The 27779-nt window shown below is 32.2% G+C and overlaps 1 protein-coding gene across 2 annotated transcripts in view; it reads left to right on the top strand.

Annotated features, from left to right (window-relative positions):
* Positions 1-27779, top strand: part of xmas (RRM_XMAS2 and SAC3_GANP domain-containing protein xmas) — a 163455-nt gene that overhangs the window by 65357 nt on the left and 70319 nt on the right. For both annotated transcript variants that reach the window (XM_085816331.1, XM_085816332.1), the window contains exons 11-16: positions 5438-5555; positions 12659-13260; positions 14716-14810; positions 21750-21827; positions 22174-22359; positions 25417-25580. In XM_085816331.1, the coding sequence (XP_085672457.1) occupies positions 5438-5555; positions 12659-13260; positions 14716-14810; positions 21750-21827; positions 22174-22359; positions 25417-25580 (1243 nt within the window). The remainder of the gene's footprint in view (positions 1-5437; positions 5556-12658; positions 13261-14715; positions 14811-21749; positions 21828-22173; positions 22360-25416; positions 25581-27779) is intronic.

The following is a 27779-nucleotide window of genomic DNA, read 5'->3' as shown; positions in this document are numbered from 1 at the left end:
CGGCAAGGGCATTGCATGTTTTTAGCATCTCTTGCTGTGGGAGAGGAATGCTTAATGACTCTACACTTCTGTGAGTGAAATGTTTTTTCTAATGTGTTTCAATAGAATGTGTCATTTTTTTAGTGCATCTCTCTCTCTCTTTTTTTGCGTAATAAATAATCATTAAAAAGTTATATTTAAATAATAAGTTAATGAAATAGAATGATTTATCATTATATCAGATGCTTAAAGTACCTTCTCTTAAAATACATAATTACATATTTTATTATGTTTCCTAATGCATCTTGTAACATGACTGTATCAGTACTGCCAATTTGGATTACAACATTCGCCTGAAGATTTTAGGTGGTCAGTGATTCACTTTTGATATTTTTGTAGCTTATGTATTTTCTTTATGTAGCAGTAATGAAAATAATAAGCTAATAATTCTTTGGGATTAATATGCCTTCCTTCACTAAACTCTTTACTATCCTGGAAAAGTTATGTATTGTAGTTTTGTAGCATTGTATGTTTATCATCTTATTATTTTTCCTATGCTTTCACACATGTACTTTCATCATATTTCATCAGGATACAAATAAATTAATGTATATAAGAATAAAGTTCTTGAATTTAGGGAAGAGATTTTAACAGTGACTGCTAATAATCTCATCATTTGTTACGCCATCCTTTGCCCGCCATAAGAGGGCGCTGTATAATCTTGCTAGTTTTTCTGTATCATAATATATGTATAGTGAGTAAGGAATAAATGTCTTGTCCTGAATGGCGGTGTTGATTTTTTACTGATGTGGGAACCAATTTACGCCCCCTTTCACAAAAGAGGTGAACATTTTTTTGGGGGAGGTGTCAAAAGTGGGATAGGTGATAATAACGTGTATCATCAAATTTTGTGTGAAAGAATAATGTGGTGGTATGGGAATATGTGTTGCGTGGAAATCGAAAGTGAAGATTATGGTGAGTAGTTATTTCGGTTTGTTGTAATAATGTTTAGTGTTAAATTCTGTTTATTAATGTTGTGTATTGAGGTGTTCCTACTTGGTAATTTGAGTTGATAGTGTCTGTGTTGAGTTTGATGTGTTCGTTTTTGTGCTCTTTGTGTTCTACTTGTCAATTCAAGGTTGTTCTATTTTTCTTTGAATTAAGATGAGTCTGAAGTCGCTGAAGTCATTAAAAAAGACGATTTGACGCTCGTGGCGGAGGAGTTGGGACTAGTAATTCCGAGCGGGGCGAAAATTGTTACTTTAAAAACTTTAATAGGAAGTTCAGAAATTTATGCAAATGATGCGGAATTTGTGCAAAATGTTATTGATAATATTCTAGAGGAAAAGAAAATCCAAATTGAGTATAAAAAGGAATAGCTACTTTAGAGAAAGCGAGAGTGTTAAAGAAAAGTTCTTTAATTTCTCTAAATCCGTTCTTAGACAACAGTGATATACTACGTGTAGGAGGACGTTTAAGAAATGCCAGCTTACCAGACTCTGTGAAACATCAAATAATATTGCCTAAGAATCATTCTGTTACAAAATTGTTAGTGACATTTTTATCACCTTAATTATATGCACGGAGGAGTACAATTAGTTAAACATGCAATGAAACAAAAGTATTGAATTATAGGAGCAAACACTGCAATACACGGAGAAATAAGAATGTGCGTTATCTATGCCAGATTTTGCTCTGAGTGTTCGAAACAAATGGTGGCTGATTTACCTTCTGCGAGAGAGAATCCCGGAAGACCATTTCTTAAATGCGGAACTGACCTTCTAGGACCATTCTTGATCAGCCCTAGACATGGTAGAGGACTTAAACCACTGAAAATGTACATGTGTGTTTGTATGCTTTGCAACAAAGACCATCCATTTAGAACTTGTTAGTGATCTTAGTGCTCAGGCATGTATTGTAGCTCTGAAACGATTCATCGGACGACGAGGAAAGCCAGCTGAAATATTCAGGGATTGTGGAATGAACTTTATCGGTGCAAGGAATTACTTAAAGGTGTGTACGATGGAGGCACTTGGTACTTACTTGACCAACGAAGACGTTAAATGGAGAATGAATGTTCCCTCAGTCCGTCATTTTGGAGGCCTATGGGAGACTGCCATTAAATCCATGAAGTTTCACATGAGACGTGTTATAGGATCGCAGATCCTCTCACGAGAAGAATTTTCAACGTGCCTAGTGGAAATTGAAGCCATACTTAACGGCCGTGCTTTAGTGGCTGCTTCTGAGGACCCGAATGATTTTTCTGTCATTACACAAGGTCACTTTTATTGGTTACAAGTTAAAAAGTGTTCCTGAGCCTGACGTAACAAATGAGAAAATTCCCATCCGTGAATGGTGGAAATTAGTCACACAGATTTCCCAATCGTTTTGGAAATCGTGGTCAGAAGACTATTTAACTCAGTTGCAAGTGGAAATTTCCCAGTGAGGATTTACGTGTAAATGACTTGGTGCTAATCAAGGATGAGAACTTGCCGCCACTTAAGTGGAAGATGGCAAAAGTAATTTGCACTTGCATGGGAACTGACCAAATTGTACAGTCAACTTAAAAACTGCGTCAGGTGAAATGAAACGACCAATACATAAACAGGTCAGACTTCATGACTTTCATGACTATAAATGACTGATTGAATTATTTCTTCCATGTTTATAATTATATTTATAGTTTGTTTAATTTTTGTGTGTTGCATTATCTTTCAGTTTATATTTCTAGTTGGGCTGATGAGGGGGTTATGGGGACCCAGTGTGTTACGCCATCCTTTGCCCGCCGTAAGAGGGCGCTGTATAATTTTGCTAGTTTTTCTGTATCATAATATATGTATAGTGAGTAAGGAATAAATGTTTTGTCCTGAATGGTGGTGTTGATTTTTTAATGAGGGTGGAAACCAATTTCCGCTTCCTTTTACAAAATAGGTGAATATCATTATTTTCACCCAACATCTAGAGTTCTTGAATTCATTTTAGTATTTACTTGCATGAGCCAATCTTATAAATGGGCATATCTCATGAATATCATATTTTAAATTCTTTAGTTTAGCTTTTGTGTTTTGTTAATCCCACAAACAGTAGAACCTTCCATTACTATACACATTGAGTAAATTGTTTGGCTGAAGATCTAATAAAAAGGTTTGTTTTAACCTTTTCTTGACTTCATGTTAAGAAACCAAGGCTTGGTATGGTTCAATAAGCCCTCTTGCTACCTTAATGGAGTCAAAGAATATTTTAGGCTCTCAGGTTTGGTACAGCCTCATATACACTGACTACCAATAAGTATTTGGACAACTATGCAAATGACGATATCTGCGGTCCTAAGGTACATCACGGACTCCGCCGGTATATATTGTGTAGGAAACAGCATCGGGTTTAGTCGCATGCAAGATGCCTCGCAGTTCGGAGCTCTCCGATTTCGAGAAAGGTATAATTATCAGGTATCACAAATGTGGCCGATCCTTAAGGGACATATCTAGTGATCTGAAGTACCCAAAATCGACAGTGGCCTATGTGATTAAGAAGTGGAAGGTGAGCGGTGATTGTCGGAATGTGCCGAGTCGGCAGACTAACGAAACTGGGAGATAGAGACCGACGAGTGCTGTCCAGAGAAATTCAGAAGAACCGCACCCAACCAATGGCCCTCATCCACGAGGAGTTTCAACAAGCATCTGGGAGTATTGTTTCAATGAATACCATCTGTAAGGAAGCACATCTGCTTGGTTTTCATAGTCGTGCTGCTGCACATAAGCCTTTGATCACAAAGTCCAACCGCGCTGCTCGGTTAATGTGATGCAAAGCACATCGAAATTGGACCGTAGATCAGTGGAAACGGGTTCTTTGGAGTGACGAATCAAGGTTCACCCTTTACCGTTTGGATGGCAGGGTCTGGGTCTGGCGTCTACCTGGAGAACATCTCCTGCAAGAATGCATTGGGCCAACAGTCAAGTTCGGCGGAGGTGGAATTATGGTCTGGAGGTGTTTCTCCTGATATGGGCTGGGACCCTTGGTCCCCATTCATGATAAGTTCAACTCCGATGCCTACTGCACTATTTTGGATGACAAAGTGCTTCCCACATTGTGGCAGTTTTACGGGTTGGACCCCTGTTACTTTCAGGACGACAATGCCAGTTGTCATGTTTCGACGTTAACCAAGGCTTGGTATGGTGCCAATGGAGTTCATCGAATGGACTGGCCTGCCCAGAGTCCAGACCTGAACCCTATCGAGAACCTCTGGGATGAGTTGCATCGCCGAATTCAGGGGTGCACTACCCGTGCAAAATCGGTGAAGGAACTTCTATGTCTTCTCCAAGCCGAGTGGAAGAAAATACTACTACCGTAATTTCTGGACCATGTTTAAAACTTAAATTTTCAGCGGGTGCGGCGTTTCTACACATGCGGCGTTTAGGTGCACTAAAAATAAAATATTTCCTACGATGGTCATTGTACATAGTTTGGATGGCCTTGTCATTGTGCATGGACTGGTGCTATTCCCACACAAAAGACCACTCAGTTGCTTTTTGCGAACGTTATTTTGTTTACATTCTTTCCCTTGAACGGACCTACATGCCTTATTCACCCTAAACGAGATCTCAGAACAATAACATTCTTCCCCTTTCAAATCAACATTCTCATCAGTTTGAATAGTCTCTCTTTTCTGCTATTCGATGAATCTTCCAGGACCCATCCTCTCCCCACCCCTGCCTTTTCTGCAATTTTTTTCAAAGGCGGACACGACTCCACCTGCCTCGCAATAACGAACTCTGGCGTATTTCCCCTTCAGCATGAATGGATTTTTCTTGGCATTCTGCCAAATACAGATCCCATCAGTTTGAGTACAAGTATTTGTTGGATAGTTTTTAAGTAAGAAGGGAGTGGAAAATTTTTGAAAATGTCTCTAAATGACACAGAAGCTATACATTTCTTACCTTTAATTTATTTTTGAGTTATGGTTTCATTTCATGCATTTTTCTTAACTGGTATGTCATATATCAGGAAAGTTAGTTTTTCTTTTCTATCGCAGGTGTCCAAATACTTATTGGTAGTCAGTGCAGAACAACATAGTTCTATCAACTGAAAAGTGGGACATCTGAAAGGCTTTATATTTTAGCATATTTTTTAAAAAATTTTGTTGAATGGGGATTTGGGCTTTTGTTGAGTTGGGGTCAATTGGATGGCAATTTAAACAGGTCTTTTAAAACTGGAACTTAAACATTTACTTATTAAAAAAATAATAATAATGTAAATTATGACAATAAATTATAAAGGCCAGTAAAAAATTTAAAATAAATCTCCATTTATTTTTTTTTGGGGGGGGGGTAGTTTATTGATGCAAATCAACATGCATTTTAAAAACTAATTTAAAAAATTCATTAATAGTGCAATGAAATATATTTAACAGTAATTCTAATGTGTAATAACTTATACCTAGGACATTTAAATTTCCCTTTAGATTGTAAACAATGGTCTTCTGCCAGAAAATCCTCTTGCATGGTATGAACCACATAGCAGTTTTAATGAAAAGGGCATCTTTCAGCAAGAGACCTTGGCTGTAGGATATCAGCAGAAATGTATGTATTTTTGGAATATTGTTTGGAATTTTTGGTACTGCAAATCTGTCATTCACACATACATGATATGAAATACAGTCAAAAGTCTTTAATCCAAATTCGTCGGGACTTCGGCGATTCCAGATTATGAATTTTTCCTGATTATAAATCATCAGTTTAAATCTGGTAAGATGGCATGCAGAAATTATAAAATTAAAACTCTGAAACCGTAATTTATGAAATAAAGAACAATTATTACTTTATTAAACATTTCTTTCAACGCGCGCATGAGTAAAGCATACATTACACATAGTCAAAAGTAGAAAATAGCAACCAGAAAACTATTTGATGTGATATTTATAATGAATTTGATTTAAATCATATCAAAGACGGAGTACATCGAGATGAAATACTACATCTAGTAATGAATTATAAGCCGAATAAAATAAAAACGTCTGCCCTGAAGATAAGGATAGTGCTGACGGATCAACTTCCAGTTCATTATGCGCCGCCACGTTCCCCTTCCTCGCAGAGCAGCGTGAAATTCATAAACTTATTTCGGAATGGTTAGAGAAAGGATATGCCTTTATCCTTTTTTTGCAGCAATTCCACTTTTTGTTTGATGGACATCAAAATATGCTTTCGCTTTGTAGATCCTTTGGTAGCTCCAGCATCGGAAATTCTATTTGACATAATCGAAAGTTCAAGCTTACTTTTATAAAATTGCTCTAACAGTCTGCAAAAAATAATAAGCTGGATACAATTCGAAAATTAAGGAAAAACGCAATCTGCAACATTAACTGAAAGAGATAATTAGATAATTTTTAGCTTAGCTTATACCATCCGTTTTACATTAAAAGCGCATGCGTGCACGTTTATGCGCATGCGTAAAGGTATTACGGCATGCGTAAAAGTATTCCACGCATGCATAAATGCATATGCGCATGCGTGAACGCATTATGCGTTGACGCATACACAGAAAGTTTGTAGTTTTGAGGTCCGGATTATGGGCATCCGGATTAACGACTTTTGACTGTATTTCAAAAAAAAAAAAAAAAAAAAAAGTTCCTCTCTAAGCTCTGTTAATGTTTTTTAAATCTTTTATAATGTTGTATGTATACGAAATCTTTATAATCTTTATACCTTTTATAATCTTGTATGTTTTAAATCTTCTATGTATATGAATGGGTGCCTAAATTTTACAGTTATATCTTATCAGAATTTTCTTCTGTGTGCTTCAAAACATTTTTTTAAACAATTTAATATTAGGATGTTTAAAATGATTTTGGAAATGTTCTTATATTGGATGCTTGGCAAAACATATGTGTTTGCATATGATGCCTTTTAAGAAAATATTAATGTTATTATTGCTTTTATTAGTTTGCATACTTTATTATTGTAAGTAATGGAAAGGATTTTAATTTTGAAACTAATATATTTTGCAAATAGACTACAACTTTTGTAATAAATTAATATTCTCTAATGGAAATAAGCCTTTGAGCAAAGTTTTAGCCATCGGAAATGATATTTTAATTTTAAATTTTTGATATTTTTTAAAACTGATCCTGTGTAAAATTTTGTTCTTTATCATTATTTGTAGTTTAGAGCATAAATATATTTTTTTTAAGAATAAATATGCATGTTGCAGGTATGTCAAAAATTGGCTTCCTTCTGATATTTAAGCATTTAAAATTATTCATATATGCCATCTCTTTGCTTATCTGCAGTTTAAATTACAGAGACATTTACTCATTTTTAGAATGAATTCAATAAAGAATTTAAAAGTAAATGAATAAAATGAAATAAAAAAATAAATAAAAAGCAAACGTTTTGGAATAATAATTTCTGGAAATAACTTATTATTTGTAATGAAATATCATTGGCTGCTATTAAATGTATTCATCTTTCAAAATGTTGCATATAAACAAGCTGTGGATTGAAGGATATGTTTTTGCTTCTTCCCAAAAGAAATATTTCGATTCCATTATTAAAAAATATTGTGAAATGCATGGTATTAAAAATTTTTAGTGCAAAATAAGAAACATTATTATTCAGAAAGGAGAAAAAACATCAGTTATTACTTTTACATGGAAAGAAGGCTAGGAACGAATACCTGAAAAAGATATGTATCGTTTCAAATGTTTCTGAAGTTAAGTCATTAGTAACAAAGGAAAGTCTGCTGACACAGAAACCAACTGAAAACTTTTTAAATACATCTGTAGCACCAATAAATAATATAATAAACAAAATTTACAACGTACCATCTCTACATATAATAAAAGAAAGAGTCTGTGTGTGTGTGTTTCTTTCGTTCGCACTGCGCGTAAGCTAATAGACCCACGGCTACGAAATTTGGTACATAGGTGCATCTAGACGTAAGCCAGTGCACCTCAAAGCGATTTTTTTCAAAATTCGAATTTGATTTTTTTTTTTTTTAATGTTTTATGACGAAATCGCGTCATTTTGAGACATAATGGGCTATAGGAAAGCGAGATTTTACTCTACACACTCCATTTTCACATCGTCATTAAACTTAGGCACTTAGCTATTTTACAAACTTAAAATAAATTTCGTGTTTCAATAAATCGATTAAATACGAATTTATTTAACGAAGGGAACTTAACACCTTTTCAACGGGATATTTTCTAAAAAAGTTTATTTTTAAAAGTGTACAGTTTATTTTTCTTTGATTTTTGGACACGTTAAACTTTCATCCTTGCGACTGTTTTTACAAAAAGAATTTTGGAAAAATAGTAATATTTTGTATTTAAATTTTTTTTTTTTAAATGAAGCTTCCGAGTACACTTCTCACATTTCACATCTTTAAAAATGTGATTTTGGCAACAATTTTCCTTTCTTATTGTTGATAGGTTTTTGATGAAATCGCATCATTTTGAATAGTTTCATTCTTTTAGAAATATGGGTTTGGCAACAATTTTTCATCGTATTTCTTATGTCAATGTTTTTAAGAGATTGGCATATTTCATTGTCATTTATATATATATATATAATACATTTTTTTTTTTTTTTTTTTTTTTTTTTTTTTGAACGAAGTTGTTCTGTAGAGTAAAATTCTTCATGGAATTTTATGTTTTTTGAGTTGCCTTCATGTTATTTTTTGCATATTCACTGTTTGTAAGATATTGAAAAGTTTTGCATCATTTTTTTTTCTTCAACGGAAAGTTGGTTAATTTTTTATTAGGATAATTAATATTTGTATTAAGGGATATAGCTTATTTCATTGTAATTTTTTTCTCTTGAAAATATAAGATAAAATATCATTAATTATACTTTGCTTTTCAGAATTTTTTGTTTTTTGTATTCTTTTGTGATATTTATTGCTCATTTCACTGTTTTTAAAATATTGAAAAGTTTTGAGTGATTTTTTAGGAAACAAAGTTCTTAACCTCCTTTATACCATTTGAGTTCATAAGATTTTGCAAAGGGAAGTTGGTTAATTTATTTATTAGGATAATTAATATTTGTATTAAGGGATATTGCTTATTTCATTGTAATTTTGTTATACGTAATAACTTTTTATGAAGTTGTTATGCAGAGTAAAATTCTACACAGTTTTTAAATTTAACATTTGGTGTTACCATCAGCCATTTTTCCGGTACATTTAAAAGCCAGATGAAGGCCGGCAGCAAAGCTGCTAGTTTCAAATGTTTCTAAAGTTAAGTCATTAGTAACAAAAGAAGGTCTGCTGACCCAGAAACCAATTGAAAACTTTTTAAATACATCTGTAGCACCAATAAATAATATAATAGAACAAAATTTAGAAATTAAAAAAGCTAAAAAACACAATATTCACCACCTTTTGCCGAGGCATGTGGCTTAACACAGAACAATTTGCAAAACCCTGTATGGAAACTATTTTAGCAGGAAATAATGGAAATACATTGTGATCCTTGATGAAGTTTGGACATACCTAAATAATTAAAAAAAAAAGAGGGGGGGGACCCTATTTATTATCAAAATTGAAAAAGAATGTGCAGATTTGTTTCTGTCAGTCTGAGTAAGGGGTTTGTAATTGTTCCAAGATTCTTTTTTTTACATTGGGAAATCAAAAATAAGGAGAGTGGAGAAAAATGTTAAAATTAACACAGTGTATTATCAGAAGAGAGTTTTACATCCAGTATTTACAGAAAAAAATCCATTTCTACATCCCGCCAGGTTGGAACTGTACAAGGCCATGTAGGCTTAGTCATGTTCTGGGTGTTTTCTCTTACCAATGTTTGGAATCTTTACTACTTGTACCAACCTCCTTCAATATGATTCGGTACGTAGAGTTGCTGGGTGATCATCTCCATTCATTTATCTCATACTGTCATTCACTTGGAAATGGAGTATTCCAGTAAGATAGTTGCACCTCTTACAGGTCCCGGTCGGCTACTGCTTGTTTGGATGACCATTCCTCTTACATTTCTATCATGATTTGGCTACCTAGAAGTCCTGACTTAAATCCTATTATGCACCTTTCGGATGTTTTAGAGAAATGCGTGAAACCACAACTCTAATGACCATTCCTGAATTATGGACAGTTCTATCCAATGTTTGACGACCCATTTCTCAGAATGCTTCCGCAAACTTATTGAATCTATGCTTCGTTGTGTGGCAGTCATTATCAAGCCCAGAGGAGGTCTAACTCATTATTGACTTACTATCCCTAATTCAGTGGCACTGCAGTGTATATATATATCTACACTTATATATATATATCTTTGTGGTTTCTACATTTTATAAGTCCAAGAATTAAAGTTTCCTTTTAGAAATAAACAGAATCTTTACTTTTTGAGAAAGCAAGGCGATCAAAAAATATCTGTAATATACTTTTGTTCGAAGTACTTACTGTTTGGATGCTGCTGCTGTAATCTAATTCATTATAAGAACTATTTTAATTTATTGAAAACATTTGAAAAGCCTTCCCCCCAAAAAAAAATCATGGGGCAAAAAGGTTATTGAATAAGACTGAAAACCATGGTTTAATAAAGAGGAGTTTCAAATTTTTTAGTTCCAATTAAAATCTGTTCAGAACATTTTTATCCACTTTATCTGGCCATTTGGCCATTATACAGTATAAAAGTAGTCTTTAGAGGGATTTGAAGACTGAGATTCAAAAAATCAAATGTAATGTATGTATGTTTATATATTCCTCCCATTGTGGAAAACTGACAGCACCTTAAACTCGTCAGATTTTTAATCCCTGATCAGATAGTCCGTCTGAACATGTGCACTGCTGAATTTTTTAAAAAAATATTTAATATTTTGTACAAATTTAATGAATTTTTGATTAACAAATTCAGCAATTTGAAAACAGGAGTAGTTAACACTGTTAAAAAAAAACTTTTTTTTTTTTTTTTTTTTTTGTTTAATAAAAGACTGTTGACAGGGCAAAATGAAAAATAATTATCTTTTAATCAAAGTCAACTGCTTAAATGCAATACATCACCACTCTTTGAAATAAAATATTTTTGACATACAGTAAAGTATAAAATATTTAATACTGGAATTTAATTTGTTTTTGATTAACGCTAGAAAGACTGAAACTTAGTATATATTAACTTATGTATATTGCCCCAAAGCAGTCAAAATGACTCCATTGTGAAAGAATAACTAATGTGTAAAGAAATTTGTTTAAAATTAATTTTAAAATTATTTACAATTATATAACGAGTTATTAGTAAATATTAACAATAAAAAATTACTTCACTTGGAAAAAATTAATTTATGCATTATTATTGTAAAATTTTTTGCAAATGAAAATGGAAATCTTTTTATGTGTACATCTTCCGCAAACATACTTTTGACATTTTTCATATATATTCGTCCCCAAGTGTAATGTTAGCATAAAAGGTTGTCATACTCTTGTTATTCAATTACTAATATAAAAATAAAGTTTAGACATCACTGAATGAGTTATTACTGAAGCTGTCATGTATTGATAAACATGCGGTGATAAAGGCAAAATATAGTAAATGGCGACTTGCCAGGTCGGCGTCAGGGATATAAAATAGGTGAATGTTTCGGTTTGAGATGTATGCCAAGCAGATACTCAGCTATGGAGCCAAATTATTAATCTCACAAATTTATCCTTACATGATTGTTTTTTCATAACGAGATATTTTATTTAGTGCCTAAGGCAAATTAAGAATCAGAATTTTTAAGTGAAAATCTCCACATGTTTTATTATGGAAGGAAAAATCAAATGCTCATGTGTAAAGCATATATATATGCTTTACACATGCGCATTTGATTTTTATACATTTAATTTTTATATATATATATATATATATATATATATATAAATAAAAAAGGTTCGTGGCTTTGAGGTCCGGATTTTAGATCATTCTGGATTTCGGACTTTGTACTGTACTACTTTAGCTTATTGAGAAACTGCAACCAAATTGACAATTTATCATATACTTAATCTAAAAAAAATGAAAACTGTTATTTCAATACAGAGCCGAACTGGTCATATAAGAAATTTACTCAATTCAATAATAAGATACATTTGATTATTTAAAATTTCCCAAGCAGTCAAAATCACTGCTTTTGGGCAATATAGGTATGATACACTGGAAAGAAGGGGGTTTAACTACAATTATTAATAAACACATTTATACCACAAAATTCTAAGAAATTGTGTTATTATATACATAATTGTTTTTCTAATTGAAATTAAGAACCAGTCAAAATGACTTCCTTGGGCAATCTAGTGTTAACAAACCAAGTGCATATAAAAACAATAATTGCAGTTTTTAAGAATATTTTTTCTACTTTTAATTCTGATTCATTTAAGTAAAAGTGCATTTGAATCAGAGATTAAAAATATTAGATATTTTAATATCAGAAACTTGAATTATTCAGTTTATTTGATGTTGACTTGTTTTTCATTTTTTATCTTATTATTCTTTATATTAATTTGTATCTTAATTTTGGGCTTGTTGATTGATCTCAAATATGCCTGTTTTTAATGCTACTGATGTCTTGTTTTTGCAAGACAATTCTGAATGATGAAATTGATTAATTGAATGATAAAATGATTTACAGTGAAACTGATTTCATTTCAAGATAGTGCTATAAATTATGTGATAAAATTAATCTGAATTTTTATTTGATAGCTCAGCCTGTCAAAGTATATGATGCAACTTTAAATCACAAGAATGAAGATGTACTGGATAAAGTTAGAAGCAAATTAGTTAAGAAAAAAGTACCTGATGCTAAATCTCCTTTCACATTAGAAGGAAAGTCTGAATCAGCCCCCAAAGCTGATGATCATTTCAAATCAGCAGAGAAAATTAGTAAATTATTTTCTTCAAGAAAAGGTCAAGAAAATAAAATCCAGAGGGAGGATGTTGTAGTCATTTCTAGTTCATATTCACCAACTATGCATAATAAAACTATTACATCTGATGTGAAAATAAAAACTCCTCTAACATTTAAAGAAGCCATTTCAGCAGCAATGTGCAGAAAGTCGCAGTCTTCACCAATATTTGGTGCTCCTAAAAAAAGTGATACATTACCAAAAAGGGAAACCTTTTTCACTGAGCAACCTCTAAAACCATCTAGCTCTTTTTTCAGCAAGCCTGCCTCAGCTTTTCTTTCTTCTCACACCTTCAAATTACACGAAAGAACACCACTGGGAGGTGATATAAGTGCTTCTCAAACTGATGTTCAGCAGATGTCTACATCTACATTTTTTAAAAATTTTAAATCAACAAAGGTGAGTAATTTTTTAAAAGACTAAATACAACTTTAAAGTATTTTTGAAATTATCTCATTATTATAAAGATTTTTAAAAAAGTTTTTGAATCAAAATTGAGGGTATGATTAATTTCATTTCTAGTAATATTAATTTTTGTGCTAGGAAGTGTTCAGTTTTATATGCTTATTTTGTTTTAGGAGTATGATGAAAAAGTAATAAAATTAAATTTTAAGAAGCAAAAATATATATTTAATTTCCCATAAAATTTTTAACTGCACAAAATAAAATTATACTAAGGTAATTTTTTAATATTATTCTGTATGGTAGAAAACAAGATTTCTTAAAATTTATGTTAATGAATATTTAAAATGTATGGTTTTTTTAATTCCCCTTACTTTTTAATTTCTATTTTATGTTTTTCAAACTAAAAAATTATTAGAATAAAAAATCAACTATAAAATTTAGTTAATTAATATTTTACACTCTGAGATGTGCTTATAAGAGCAAATTAATAAACATAAGCTGAACTCTGTTGTGAGGTAGAAAACTGAAACAGGAAAGAAAGCTGATTGTCAAAGAAGCAGTTTCCTCTGTAAGAAAATTGATGTGTTTGTATGTAGTGCTAGAAGGATCAAGCATTATTTTGTTGAATCAAAAACGTATCTAATCTACTTGATGCTCTGTAACACTATTTGCATATGAGAACCAACAAATAGATGTATCAAAGTTGGATTCATAATTAATAGTGGATTCATAATTAATAATTTTCTTTTCCACCAATGGAAGGAGTAAGAATCAGTGAAATCTACAAAAGAAAAGAATGGGTGCTTCTCTTATCAGATAGTATAATACAGCTCTTTCTTCTTTGATGAGTTAAATACTATTTAGATAGAGCATACTTATTCAAATTATATTTCCTGTTATAGGGGTCAAAGATTGCACTTTTTATTGGCAAGAACCTTCAGCACCATATAGTTGACAGTATGACTTTGCTAGTTCCACCCCCAGTTTTGTTGAAGAGCACTCTAGGGGTGATGGGTCTGATGGTCTCCTACCTTTTTTCCCTACTATACCAACCTCTTGAGAGGGCTTCCAGCTTCCCGCAGTTTTAAAGTGCCCCCATGCTTTACATACATTATACATTTACAAATATACATGCCTTCTCCGGGATTCTAACCCAGGCTCTTCACTACAGCAGACGGCATCGCTAATCGCTATCCCGTGTCTTGTTACATTTCGGTTGATTAGACATTACATTTTCAGGGCTATACCAGCTCCAAAAAGGTACTATAATAAGGAAGTACAGATTTGTGAAAGCATTTTTCTCAGATTTTATTAAATTTAGTTACTCAGTATTTGTTAATTTATTATTATTAATATCATTATTAAAGAGCTATTTAAAATATATACATTAGAATTAGGAAATAGTGCTATTTTTGAAGCAACTAAAATGTCTGAATTCTTCCTATTTAGTTTAGTGCCAGCCCTGAAAAAACTATATCTGTTGAACCAGGTGATGTGCCTATGGATGGTACTAGTGTTAGAAAAGAGCAAGAGATAATAGCAAAGTAATTTTTCTGCAATTTTTTTGCATTATGTTGTTTTAAGTTTATGCATTTTATTTTTATATATTTCATATATACACATCTTTTGAGCCACTTTCATCCCATTCACATATACCATATCTTTATTCTCTCGTTCACTATCTCTCTCTCTATATACATAGTATATGTACATAAATTTTCATCTAGGCCTATGGTTCCAAATGTTTTTTCACTTATATATATTCCATTAAAGACCCATATTCATAAAATTTGACCTTTGATATTTGTGAAATTCAAGTAATTACTATAGTTACTCTTATTTCAGATTTATCAGTTATATCTCTACATAAACAGCTGAATAATTGGACTGAATGCAATAGTAAGGCCAAACATAATGCATGTATATTTATATTCAATTTTCATAAGCACAAGTTACTTAATGGAAATATATAAAGTAATACATTACATTTTTTCAGTTTAAGGAATTCATGAACTGTAATATGGTTTTAAATAATAAGTGTGCAATAAATGGTTTGAGTATTCTTTGATATTGTTTAGAGCTTAATTTTTGAAATTCGGTTAATCTTATATGAGTTTATTATTCAAAATTTGGAAATGTTCTTGCATGATTTATTTTTTTATGAATATACAACGACTAGCTGTTAATGGGAACAATGTCACACTCTCATTTTATTCTAGGTGTTAGAAAAATTAGATTCCTTATTTGTATATATCTGATGTGTTGTTTATTCATATCTTAAGAATAAAATGTTTTTTTCATGGTACCATTTGAAAGTACTTATCCATGCACTGCATACTAAAATTTGTATGACAGTACCCATTTGTTATATGAATAAATCTATATTTCATTAATTCAGTATGCCATTTTCATTCTTCACTTGGTAAAAGATTTAGAGTTCTTTTTCTATTGTTACTAAATTTTTTGTGTATGTCTAAATGCAGGAATACCTTGCTCAGCATTGTTAATTAGTTATTCTAAAGTGTCACTCTAAATTAATCAGCAGTGAGTGAAACATTATTTCTACAGGAAAATAAGTAATTTGCTCCTATTGAATTCTATTAAAACAAAAATATTTATGCATTTACCTAAAATTAACAGAAAATAATAAAGGGATAAAAAGTACTATATGTAATTAAAGACATTCTTGTTTGTTTACAAAATCAAAAAGAAAAACATTTTTTTTAAACCAGAAAATTAATGTTTTTTTTGCACCAATTTTCTTCTTCTTTTCTTTGTTCATTGTCTGATAATAAATGATTCCATTTTCTAACTTTCACCATGTTCCAAGGCTCCTTTTTTTATTCGAATATTTTTTTTCAATTAATTTACATGCTCTTCCAGTGGCATTTAATAATTTCTTTAGCTTATTCAATGTGAAGTTTTTCCCGTTTTCACAAAATCTTCAGTTTTATTTCCTTCTTCATAAGTCTGTTATTCTTCTCTTTCTTTATTTTATTCTCTTTTCTATTTCTCTTTATCTTTTGGCCTGAAGACTCATTTATTTTTTTATTTCTTGAAATTTTGGCACTGGATGTACTATCTTCATGAATTTTAATAATTTTTAGCTTTTCTTGCAAATTTAATAATTTACATGTGTTTGGTTTATTGCAACTGGCATCAGATTTTTGTTTTACGTGCCTTATAAATGGGTTTAGGAAGGAATTATAAATAAAAAATTTAAAAAACAAATCAGTTGCTAAGAATGAGAAGTGATCATATAATATGGCTATTGTCGAGATTGAGGGTAAGTTTATTCTGTGAGTCTGCCATGTATTTTTGGTGAATGAACATTGTGTGCATGACCAATCAGCACTGTTTGTTTTGACAGTACGTATTTAGCGTTCAGTACTGTATTTAGGCTGCATTATTCTGGCACAGAATCTTTCTGACCTACACAATAATGAAACCATCCAGAAACAAAATCAGTACTGAGGGAAATTTATTAGTCAAATTACTAATTATACTACAGCGGGGTCAGTATTGAGTGAAGACACACATGCGGGGTATTCCTGTATCCTGATTCATATTCCTTGCGAGTGCCTAAATAACCTGATTCATATTACATAATATAATTTGGGAATCCTTGATTTAAGATATTTTTATACTTATGATTCAATTCTTGTGTATGATGCTTGTCTATCCATTACTGCATTAGCTAAAAATATCAGATTTTTCTTGATAAACCCATGAAGCTATGAGTGGATGAAGATATTACTAGCATGTCTTCTCTAAACATTTTATTATTTATTTATTTTATTATTTAAAAAGGGTCATACATTGAGTTGTACATTGAATGCACATTGAGTTGAATTTTTTTTATGTCTCTACTTTTTTTTTTTTTTTTTTTTTTGTGTGTGTGTGTGTGTGTGTGTGTGTGTATTGAATAGGTTCAAAGTGATGCAATAATATCTAAATCAATAATATCTTATCTTTTTTTAATAAAATATTTTTAATGTAAGTAAGATTAAATCGCAGAAAGAATTACTGAAGGACTTCTAGACTCATCTGTATGTAACTGCATTGAAGAGCAAAATATTATGGCCACCTACTCAGTAACACATGTGGCCTTTGGCTTGCAAAACAGCTGCAGCTTACCTTGGCATGGATGCCACAAGTTTTTGGTAGATCCCTGGAGACAAGTTGTACCAAATGTCTAAGTAGCAGTCACACAATATCATGATTCCGACATGGAGGTGTTTGAGCTCGCAGCTGTCGTTCCATGACATCCCAAATGTTCTTTATCAGGCTAATATCTGGCAAGTTAGGTGGTCAGGATATTAACTAGAATTCATCCTTTAATATATTTTTTATACTTACGATTCAAATCCTGTGTGCTGCACCTTGAATGCTCATCAAACCACTCCAACACAATTCGAGTCTTGTGACATGGGGCATTGTCCTGCTGGATGACTTCATTTCCAGTTGGGAAGACAGATGTCATGTAAGGGTGCAACTGATCTGCAGTTATATTCAGATAGACCACAGCTTTTATGGTCTGTTCTAAGAAAACTAAGGATCCCAGAGCTGTCCATGATAACGTCCTCCAAAGAGTAATACTGCCACCACCAGTCTGTGTATGACCAGCTGTGCAGGAGGCAACTGTCCATCTGGAAGACGGTGTACCCTGAAACGATGATCTACGTGATGAATGAAAGATTGTGACTCATCCGACCAGGCCACTTATCTGTGGTCCAGTCTCGATGTTTCCGTGCCCACTGTAGGTATAGTTGACAATGATGCATGGTCAGCAGAGGCACATGAGTGAGACATCTGATGTGTAGTCTTATATCTAACAGTGTCCGCTGAACTACATATTCCAAAACACTTGCACTTGGATTGTATTGGGCTGCCAGCTGAGCCACCATCTTGTATGTACCAAGTAGGACAGTCTCTGGTGTCCTTTTTCTTTAATGACTTGGGGATGACCAACATCTTGCCATTTACTCCTGTTTTCACAATCATTTCTCCTCTTTGTATAAATATTAAGAATAGTAGCTCATGAACAATCTAACAGTTCTGCAGTTTTGGAGGTACTCTTTCTGAATCTGCGGGCGGTTACAATCTGCCATCTATCAAATTTGTTTTAATTAGCAGCCTTTCTCATCACTCATAAAAATAAGTACAAGAATAATCCCTTACCTTTTCCAGCAGCAGTTAAATATGTTCAACATTTAAAATGCCATGGTTCGATAAACAAACATTTATTACAGAGTAATATGCAGAGAAATACATGCAGGGATTGAAAAAGTTTACAGAGGTTATATATATAAATTTACAACAGATCATGTTTTAGGAAATCATAAACAAGACACAATAAACAACTAATCAAAAATAACATAAAGATTGGGATTAAGTTTCAGAATACATCGGACCTGACAGAAAGCTAATGCATTGGACGTGACAGAAAGCTATACTTCTTTTAACCAATAAAAATGCGATTACAAATATCTCAACACTCCCCCTTAATTGCACATTATAGAAAAGATAGAAGAATTACACAATTTTTAAATAGCTGAATGAAAATAGTTCATAGAATTTTGTTTTGGACAGAGCCTTAGTTAATATATCTGCGATTTGTAAACTTTATTGTACATATTCAATTTTAATATTATTTTCTTTAACAGTCTTACGAGTGAACTTTAATTTCAATGTATATGTTTCAGCCTACCTGAAAAGTTTTCATTGACATTACTCTTAATACCTGACTGGTTATCTTCAAAAATTTCATTTACTACATTCTTTATCTGTAAAACATGTTGAATACCTTTGCATAAAGCAATTATTTCAGCTTCTGTTGATGAAAGTGCAATACACTTTTCTTGTTAGAGCACCGCATAATAGGACTGTTTGAATACATTATAAAGTAACCAGTAATTGATTTCCTATTTTGAGAATCTAGGCTTAGTCACATTTGAACAATTTTTTAATTGTAGATAGTTCTACAACTATTGCAGGCATATTAACTAAAGGCAAAAAAACCTTAATCAGAAGATCATAACATAACTCAATCACTTTTAAAGCTAAAAATGCATAATTTATCAACATATAAGACTAACAAAACTGAGCTCACAAAGCCAAGTAACAAAGTGGGTATATATCTATATATTTGTACAATTTTGGTGAGGTCACTTGCAATCAAAAACAGAGGTGCACAACTACATACTATTGCAGTCCTATATACAAAATTTCAACGTTCTGAGGGTACTCGTTTTTGAGTTATGCGAGATACATACGTACAGACATGAAAAAAATCTTTTCTGAATCCATTTTAAATCAGTTTTATAATTTTGTTTGGAGGAAAAAAGTCCTTTATTCTGTGCTTGCATACGTATGTCACGCAAAAACATCATTAAATTGCATTTGATAGCGGTCAAAATGGATATTTTCATTGAAATATGATACCCAAAATGTTTCGCAATTACGTAAGGAAATATTGTAGCATAATTACATTAAGGAAAATGTTAACGATAAGGAAAATATTGTAATATATATATATATATATATATATATATACAGTCAAAAGTCTTTAATCCGGGACTTCAGCGATTCCGTATTATCGGTTTTTCCGGATTATAGATCACCAGTTTAAATCTGGTAAGATGGCATGCAGAAATTATAAAATTAAAAATATGAAACTGAAATTTATGAAATAAAGAGCAATTATGATCTAAAGGGTATCACAATTTACAAAAAAAAAAAAAAAAAAAAAAAAAAGCTTAATATTTATTTGTTTATTTTATTAAACATTTCTTTCAACGTGCGCATGCGTAAAGCATACATTACACATAGTCGAAATTAGAAAATTGCAACCAGAAAACTATTTGATGTGTATTCGTGATATTTATAATGATGATGAATTTGATTTAAATCTACATCAAGATGAAATACTACATTTAGTAAGGAATTATAAGCCGTATAAAATAAAATCATCTGCCCTGAAGATAAGGATAGTGCTGACAAATCAAATTCCAGTCCATTGTGCGCTACGTCCCCCCCCCCCAGCAGAGCAGCGTGAAATTGATAAACATGTTTCGGAATGGTTAGAGAATTAAAGGATATGCCTTTATCCATTTTTTGCAGCAATTCTACTTTTTGTTTGATGGACATCGAAAAACATGTTTTTGATTTGTAGATCCTCTGGTAGCTCCAGAATCAGAAATTCTTTTTGACGTAATCGAAAGTTCAAGCTTACTTTTATAAAATTGCTCTAATAGTCTGCAAAAAATAATAAGCGGGGGATCCAATTAGAAGATTAAGGAACAACGCAATCTGCAACATTAACTGAATTAGATAATTTTAGCTTAGCTTATAGTGTCTGTTATACATAAACGCGCATGCTTAAACTTATTATGCGCATGCGTTAACGCATTATTCGTTGACGCATGCGCAGAAAGTTTGTAGCTTTGAATTCCGGATTAAAGACTTTTGACTGTATGTACACATCCACCCTGTTGAGTTAAGTCAGCTCAGTTTTTTATTCTTATATGTTGCTAAATTGGGCATTTTTTGCTTTGAAAATGATTGAATTATGTTGTTCTTATCTTCAAATTAAGGTTTTTATGCCTTTAGGTCATGCCGTATTTGTACAATTATCAACAATTTAAAAGTTGTTTAAGTATGGCTAAGTCTAACTTTTTTTTTTTTTTTTTTTTTTAACCATAGCAGCTATATTTGTTTTTATTTGAAACTTTTAAGAATAGTGAATTAAGTCAATTTCTGCACTTCGGCGTCTTTTTGCCATATGGGACCAAAAGAAAACTTTCAGTTTTTTTTGCACCAAAAAATCTCTCTACTTGTCCGCTGGCTGAATTGATTATTTTTGCATAGAAAGTCTAATTTGAATTGCAAAAATTGGTTTTTAAATTTTTTTTAACTGTATTTTGTGTTTTATATTTTTCAATTTTTAATAAAAATATTTTGAGTTTTTTATGTATTTTTGCCTCATTGCTGAGTGAGAACTGAATTAATTGAATGAGAACTAATTTCTAACGAAATTCGGGGAAATAAGTTTAAATGAAATGCAGGAAAATCTGCGTATCATTTAATATTCTGTGCAAGCAAGTCATGGTGAAGACATCAGATTTTTAAATTCTGTGAATGTAGTAATCTTAAAACTGAGAATATTTTTTGCTAACTGAATGATTAATTTTCCAAAGTGTTAGTAGTTCACCTCAGATTGCATTCCCTGATGGGCTGGCTGCATGGGGTTTTCAGATTGTGCGATTGATGAAAATAAGGGCGATTTTCTTTTAAAAGCCATCCACTTAGGCAGGTAGCTTTAGTTTGAAGTGATAATTAGTAGAAAAAATTTTTTAAAAGCTTTAGAAGTAAAAAAAAATTACTTATGAAAAATTTTCTTTTAAGTTTTAGAAGTAAAACATAGTTCTTTCAAATTCTATATCTGTTTTTAAGGAAGTTTAATAGTTTGGAATATTTTTCAGAATAAAGGATGATGAAATAGTAACCTCTTTGGACAGAGATCAATCACCAGATGCTGAAGAAATGTTATTAGATGAAAGGTATATATATTACTTATTTACCATATTAAATAAATAACACAACTTCATACATAGCATATATTTAGATGTTAACTTATGTAGTTGCAAAATAGTTCATTGATGCTGAATATTCTACTTTCTTCCTATGTGAATAATGCAAGTATGCTGTAATAGTTAACAGTTATTAAGCAAAAGACTTAAATAATGATTGTAGGGGGGAAAAGTATGAAGAATTTTAATTTGCATTTATTGTTTCTTCTAGAGCAGCATAAATATATGTTGTTTCCTAAAGAATACTTCAGTTATTCGTATGTTCAATAATAAATGTTTAATGAAGTTTTTTCAGAATATATTCTAATATTTTTAGCTTGGAAGCAAATGATAATGAAAGAGCATTGTCAGATACAGCCGAAAAAGTGTATGCAGAATGCATTAACGATTACTTTACTGAAGTTTGCGAAGAAGTTGTAACTGAAGAGCAGCACAGAAGAACTGAATTAGATGATATTAGGGAGAATATGAGACTTGAGCTGGCAAGATATGCTATTTATAAGTATGTATTACTTTAAGGATCAAACAAGTATTAATTTTAGTAATTAGGCAGTATTAATTAAAAAAAAAGTTTACATTACATAAAAGAAGTTTCTTTGTAATTGTAATGGATTGCTTATATAATGTAGTGATATTGTTATTAAAATTGTTGTTATTATTGTAGTTATTAAAATAAGTAGAGGAACTAGAGAAGTAATTTTAGACATCACAACAAAATATGATCAAGATATGAAATGCGTTGACCTTGCTGATCAGTATCTTCCCTATTATTTCATTTTTGCAAAAATGATTCAAGTTAAAAAAAGAAAAAAAAAAAAAAAAAAATCCATGTTTCTTATGTATTGTGTAGTATTCATTGCTAATTTTAAACTGAATCCAAAATAATGTTTTCAAAATACTTGTTGGGGGTGGGGGAAATAGATGCTTGCAATATAATCCTCCTCACATACATTTAAATGACATAAACGTGAAAGAATGAAAACTTTCGGGAATCGCAGAGTATCATTAGAAACATTGTATAGTTTGTAAACATTGTGGAAAACGTACTGACACCTTGTATACGCGTGTATGTATTGTTATGAATTTTGTGCATATGTAAATAATTGTAGTGAAGTTATGTTTAAAATTATAGTATCTTTTGTATAATGTAACAAAAAAAGTCTGAAGAAGGCGAAGCTTTGCCAGGAAAATAAGAATACAGGGCCAAGTCTATTTAACATTGAGTATATGACTATTTTGCTAATTTGGCAAGATATCGCCAAAGTGGCAGTGATTTTGGCGACTAATTTTTGTTGCGAAATTTGGCAAGGACTTCCTAAAACTTGTCAAACTTGGCGACATTTTGTCTGGTCGCCTTATAACTGTAATTGTTAATGTAATTAAATAACTGTAATTGATCCCTACTTGTAACTGTATCCATCCCTTAGATATAACTTTAACTGTATATGTCTTCCAGTAATTTCGAGAAATGGAAGGTACTAAGAGATATCTTGATGGCCGGGTGAAAACTGTATAAGACCAGAGTGAGCATTTGCTCTTTTTTTTTTTTTTTTTTTTTTTTTTTTTTTTTTTTTGTGTGTGTGTGTGTGTGTGTGTGTGTGTGTGTGTGTGTGTGTGTGTTCAGAATGACTTGTGTAAAAGATGCTCCTTCCAACTCTGCCCGAAAACCAGAGGCGGGACTTTGAATGTCTATTTGTTGTGTTGTGAGGCTGGGCTTTGGTGAGAAATGTTTAAAATACTATAGCAGGTTTTAGTTAAAATGCCACCAACAGAAACCATGGTAACATTCTAGAAGCTCACCATGGATGTTGAGAGTTTGTCTCATCTCACTTTTTTGGAGTGTACATCAGAAACAAGGGTATCCTGTTCCTGGAGTACTTCATCCATGGCATGTGGGATCCTGAGATACAGAAAGACCTCCAAATGGCGGATACCAAAATTCTAAAAAGCACTTTCGTGTACACCAGGAATTACGAGACAGCCCAGCAAGCAACTCATAGAGACCACTATCCGATTAGAGCTGCTCAAGTCTAGGAGCCGATGAATCAAGTGATTGCTCATCTAGATAATTTAACCAGGCAAATCAGTGCCTTGAGACAGAATAGAAGCAGACAAACCAATTCTAAAGTGCTGGAACTGTGGTGGTGAAGGCGACATACGAAGGAACTGTAGAATGCCTCAAGGCAAGGAAAATAAGACCACTCCCTAGCAAAGATGCAGGAAGCAAATTATTGGCCATCTCACAGAGTGGAGATTATAAGATATTGAGAAGTCCCATTTTAAAGCAGTTCAGATTTCAGCAATGTAGTGGCAGCAGTAATGGACTTGTCGTCATAGGGCATATCAATAGAGTACCTTGCCAGTACGACCAGTAATACTGAAGCCCATGTTACCATCATCTCGAGAGATTTAGCTCAACAGGTGAAAGGTAAATTCATTGATTTTCTTTTTTATTTACCTCATGTGGAGCCTGAAGATGAGTGTTGTTTTTTTTTATTTCCCCCCCCCCCCCCCCCATCGAACAGAACCATTTGTTGGGTCAGAAAATAATCAAATTTGGGGGGGGGGGACTTTTTTCGCTTCACCCTAATGTGCAAGTTTATGATTAACTAACTGAATGATTAATTTTCCAAAGTGTTAGTAGTTCACCTCAGATTACATTCCCTAATGGGCTGACTGCATGGGGTTTTCAGATTGTGCAATTGATGAAAATAAGGGGGAGTTTCTTTTAAAAGCCCTCCACTTAGGCAGGTAGCTTAGCTTGATGAAATAATCTAATTTGAAATAGATGGGCTAATTAATAACAATTGTTATGTGAAAGGAATCATTCATTAATTGAAATGAATGGTTTTATTTGGCAAAAAGGAAATTATATATTTTTCAAACTGGAAATGAAAATATTAATCTTTCTTGAAGATTTCAAAATGAAATTTTACATATTTTCACTTATTATACATACCATCTGCATTTTAATTACATATTTACATTTCTGCTTACTTGTTATTATCAATTCCATTTATGAGCTTGTTATCAGCATGATGATGTTTGTGCAAATTCAGGATGTCAAAAATGATATATTAAATGGGATAAAAGTAAGTATATGAAAATAAAATGAAAAAATTTAGCAAATAAGTGCTGTTTTAATATTATACATTGTAATATAACCATTATTGATCAAAATTAAGTGCAATGTATCAACATGTTTTAAAAAGAGGCAAAATTCACCTTTGATTTTTCAGAAAAGTTTTGCATTTTTGGAACTCTATATCAGCTGTCTTTGACTCAAATAAATAAAAATATTCTGTAATAACCAATATCAATCTAAGATTAAATTTTGCCTAATTTTAAATTTCAGTTATCCATATTTCTCATCCATTCTGTATTTTAATATAATTTGGAGGTAATAGAGGATAATTCATTTTACAGTTCTTTTAAGTAAAAGTCAATTAAAATTTGAAAGTATTCATCATTTCTTAATACTAAAAGTATGTGTTTTTATTTTCCCTCTTGAAAACCAATTATTTCTAACGTTTTTCACTAAATATAAACTTTTTTGCAGGTGGAAATTATTTTGTGAGAGAAAAAGACAGAGAAATAGATTTCAAAATTCTGTACCTAGCTCTCCATGGGTGCCTATGTTAATAAATACTGAATATGTGACAGCTGGAGCAGCAAGTCCTATTTCAGTGTATAAGAAGCATTGTTCAGTCTCAAAATTAACAGGTAAAAGAAAATTAAATTTATGCTTATAAAATATTTATTCAGTTTAACCATCTTCTTTATATAACTATGTGTTTTTCATTTGAATCAGTTTTATGTTCTGAAATATAAATGTTCATTTAAAATTAATGGCACAGCAATAAATCAACCAATAAAATAATTTAATATTAATAGTATTGTTACGTTATTTTCTTCACGTTCATACGGGGTTCGTAGATTTGGAGTGAGTAATGTCGAAACTACTTGATGAAGTCTCGAAACACACTTTATTGGCCAGTATCGTCAGGACAGCTCCAAAACACGTTTTTACAATCATCGATGAACTACTATAAACACGCTGACACAATCAGCGACACAGCTCCCAACTCTGCTCGGTCGTTCTCAGAACTCCACGTACTCTCGAGACTCTCCACACTATAACTCCCGATGCATTCGACGACACACAGAGCACGGCTCCCGACTCTTCGGTTTAGTCGTTCCCAAAGCTCAACACGCTCTCACAACAGTGCACTGACCGCGATACACTAAGAGACTCCTTCGGTGAACTCGGACGACCCACTCGGCACTCGCTGTCCTGCTGCCAACTCGATTGACTCGCTAGACGAGACACCAACTCGATACTGACTAGATAAAGCACACTATCTCACCCTCTCGATGAGGCACACTCGCTGACTGCGAACCAGCAGGGTTTATATAGCTTTCGGCTTGTGTTTGAGAACATTCTGGGCTAAACCGGTAAGAATTCGTTCCAGAAGGTTCTCCAACCATCCATGGTATATCGCCAATTTTGTCGCCAAATGTGGCAACCCTGCCTTTCTTTGCCATTTTATGGCAACACGAAATCTGCTTTGCGGGGAAGCTATCCCACCGTGCCTGTACATTTCGTAACAGTATTATCTCAGGTTCAGTTCTCTGGGGAATGAATGCATGCTTGTGGTTTTCATGGTTTCCAATGTGTATAACATAAAGGCTCTTAAATAGCTCTCCACCCCCCTGAAAAGAAAGAGATGTCTTCTCAACACATGCATTTTTCTTTAATTTCTTCTTATATATATTTATAATAATTTTGTAGTATCATTTTAGCACACTTTTTTTAAAGTTAACATGAGTCAGTAATTTTAAACTATTTTTATTAGCAAGACGTGAATTTCTATTAACACTGACAGTGTTTTTGTCAGGATAGATTATTTTTGAAAGAGTGGAAAATATCACACTTGTTGAATGAACTGCTACTGAACATTCATTGGATTTCAGGGAAATGTATTTGATTTATTAATACCTATCAGTCTGTTTAGAATTGAAAGTCTTTATAATGAATGATGTCTTTGATGGAATTGAACCAGAATAATTCAAGCAATAATTGGATGTTCTGTTTGCTACAGCACTAGTGTATAGAAGGGATGTTTAATTCTTTAGAAAGTCGTGTAGTCTATGGAGTGGCCAGGAAGGTTGCAAAATATCAGTTTAATTTGTTAAGAAGATTCAGCGATATTTTTAGAATTTATAATATTGGCATCTGACTTGAGTCTTGTAGCACAGTAGGCAGGCATTAAAAAGTATATTTTCCGCCCAACAGTATGCTATACATGGCTAATCATGTTTTTTTATACAAAGTGATCATATACACTATAGAATTCAAATATCTACCTTTTCCTTTTTTTCTGAGCAATGATCACATGGTAAAATTGCTGCACATTAGTAGTTTGATGCAGGCTCAAATTCTGGCAAATGACTGACCCCATGGAAGTTTTCTTGTTTTTCCTATGTCTAATATCAATGAGCCAATTCTGCTAAGAAAGCCCTTCACGAAATTCTACTAAGGGGCATACAAACCCTTCCTTAAGCGGATAACTCGCACATGCATTGCTATAATTCAAATAACTCCTTATCTTTTCTCTGTTCTGTAACGTTTTTACGTCAAATGGTATATTTGTGTAACATATTTTTACATTATTTCTGAATATTATCTGTGCTGTGTTTTTCATTAATTTCCTCACATTTCAATGTAGAAGTTTTGGGAATAGTAATTTATGAATGCTTTAATGTATGCATATATAAATTTTGTAAATAATACATTGAGAAAAGGACATTTATTTCAGTTGAATTATATAAAGAAATAAATATGGAATTAAGTAAACCAAAATAAAGTATAAATTAATTCAGAAGGTTATTAATCTAGTCAATACCATACTTTTCGGTACT

Source organism: Stegodyphus dumicola, chromosome 1 (genome assembly GCF_044657685.1).
Source record: "Stegodyphus dumicola isolate Sdum_Otavi_A_Nest chromosome 1, ASM4465768v1".
NCBI lineage: Eukaryota > Metazoa > Arthropoda > Arachnida > Araneae > Eresidae > Stegodyphus > Stegodyphus dumicola.
Note: the sequence above shows the minus strand (reverse complement) of the source record. Positions and strands in the feature narration are given on the sequence as shown.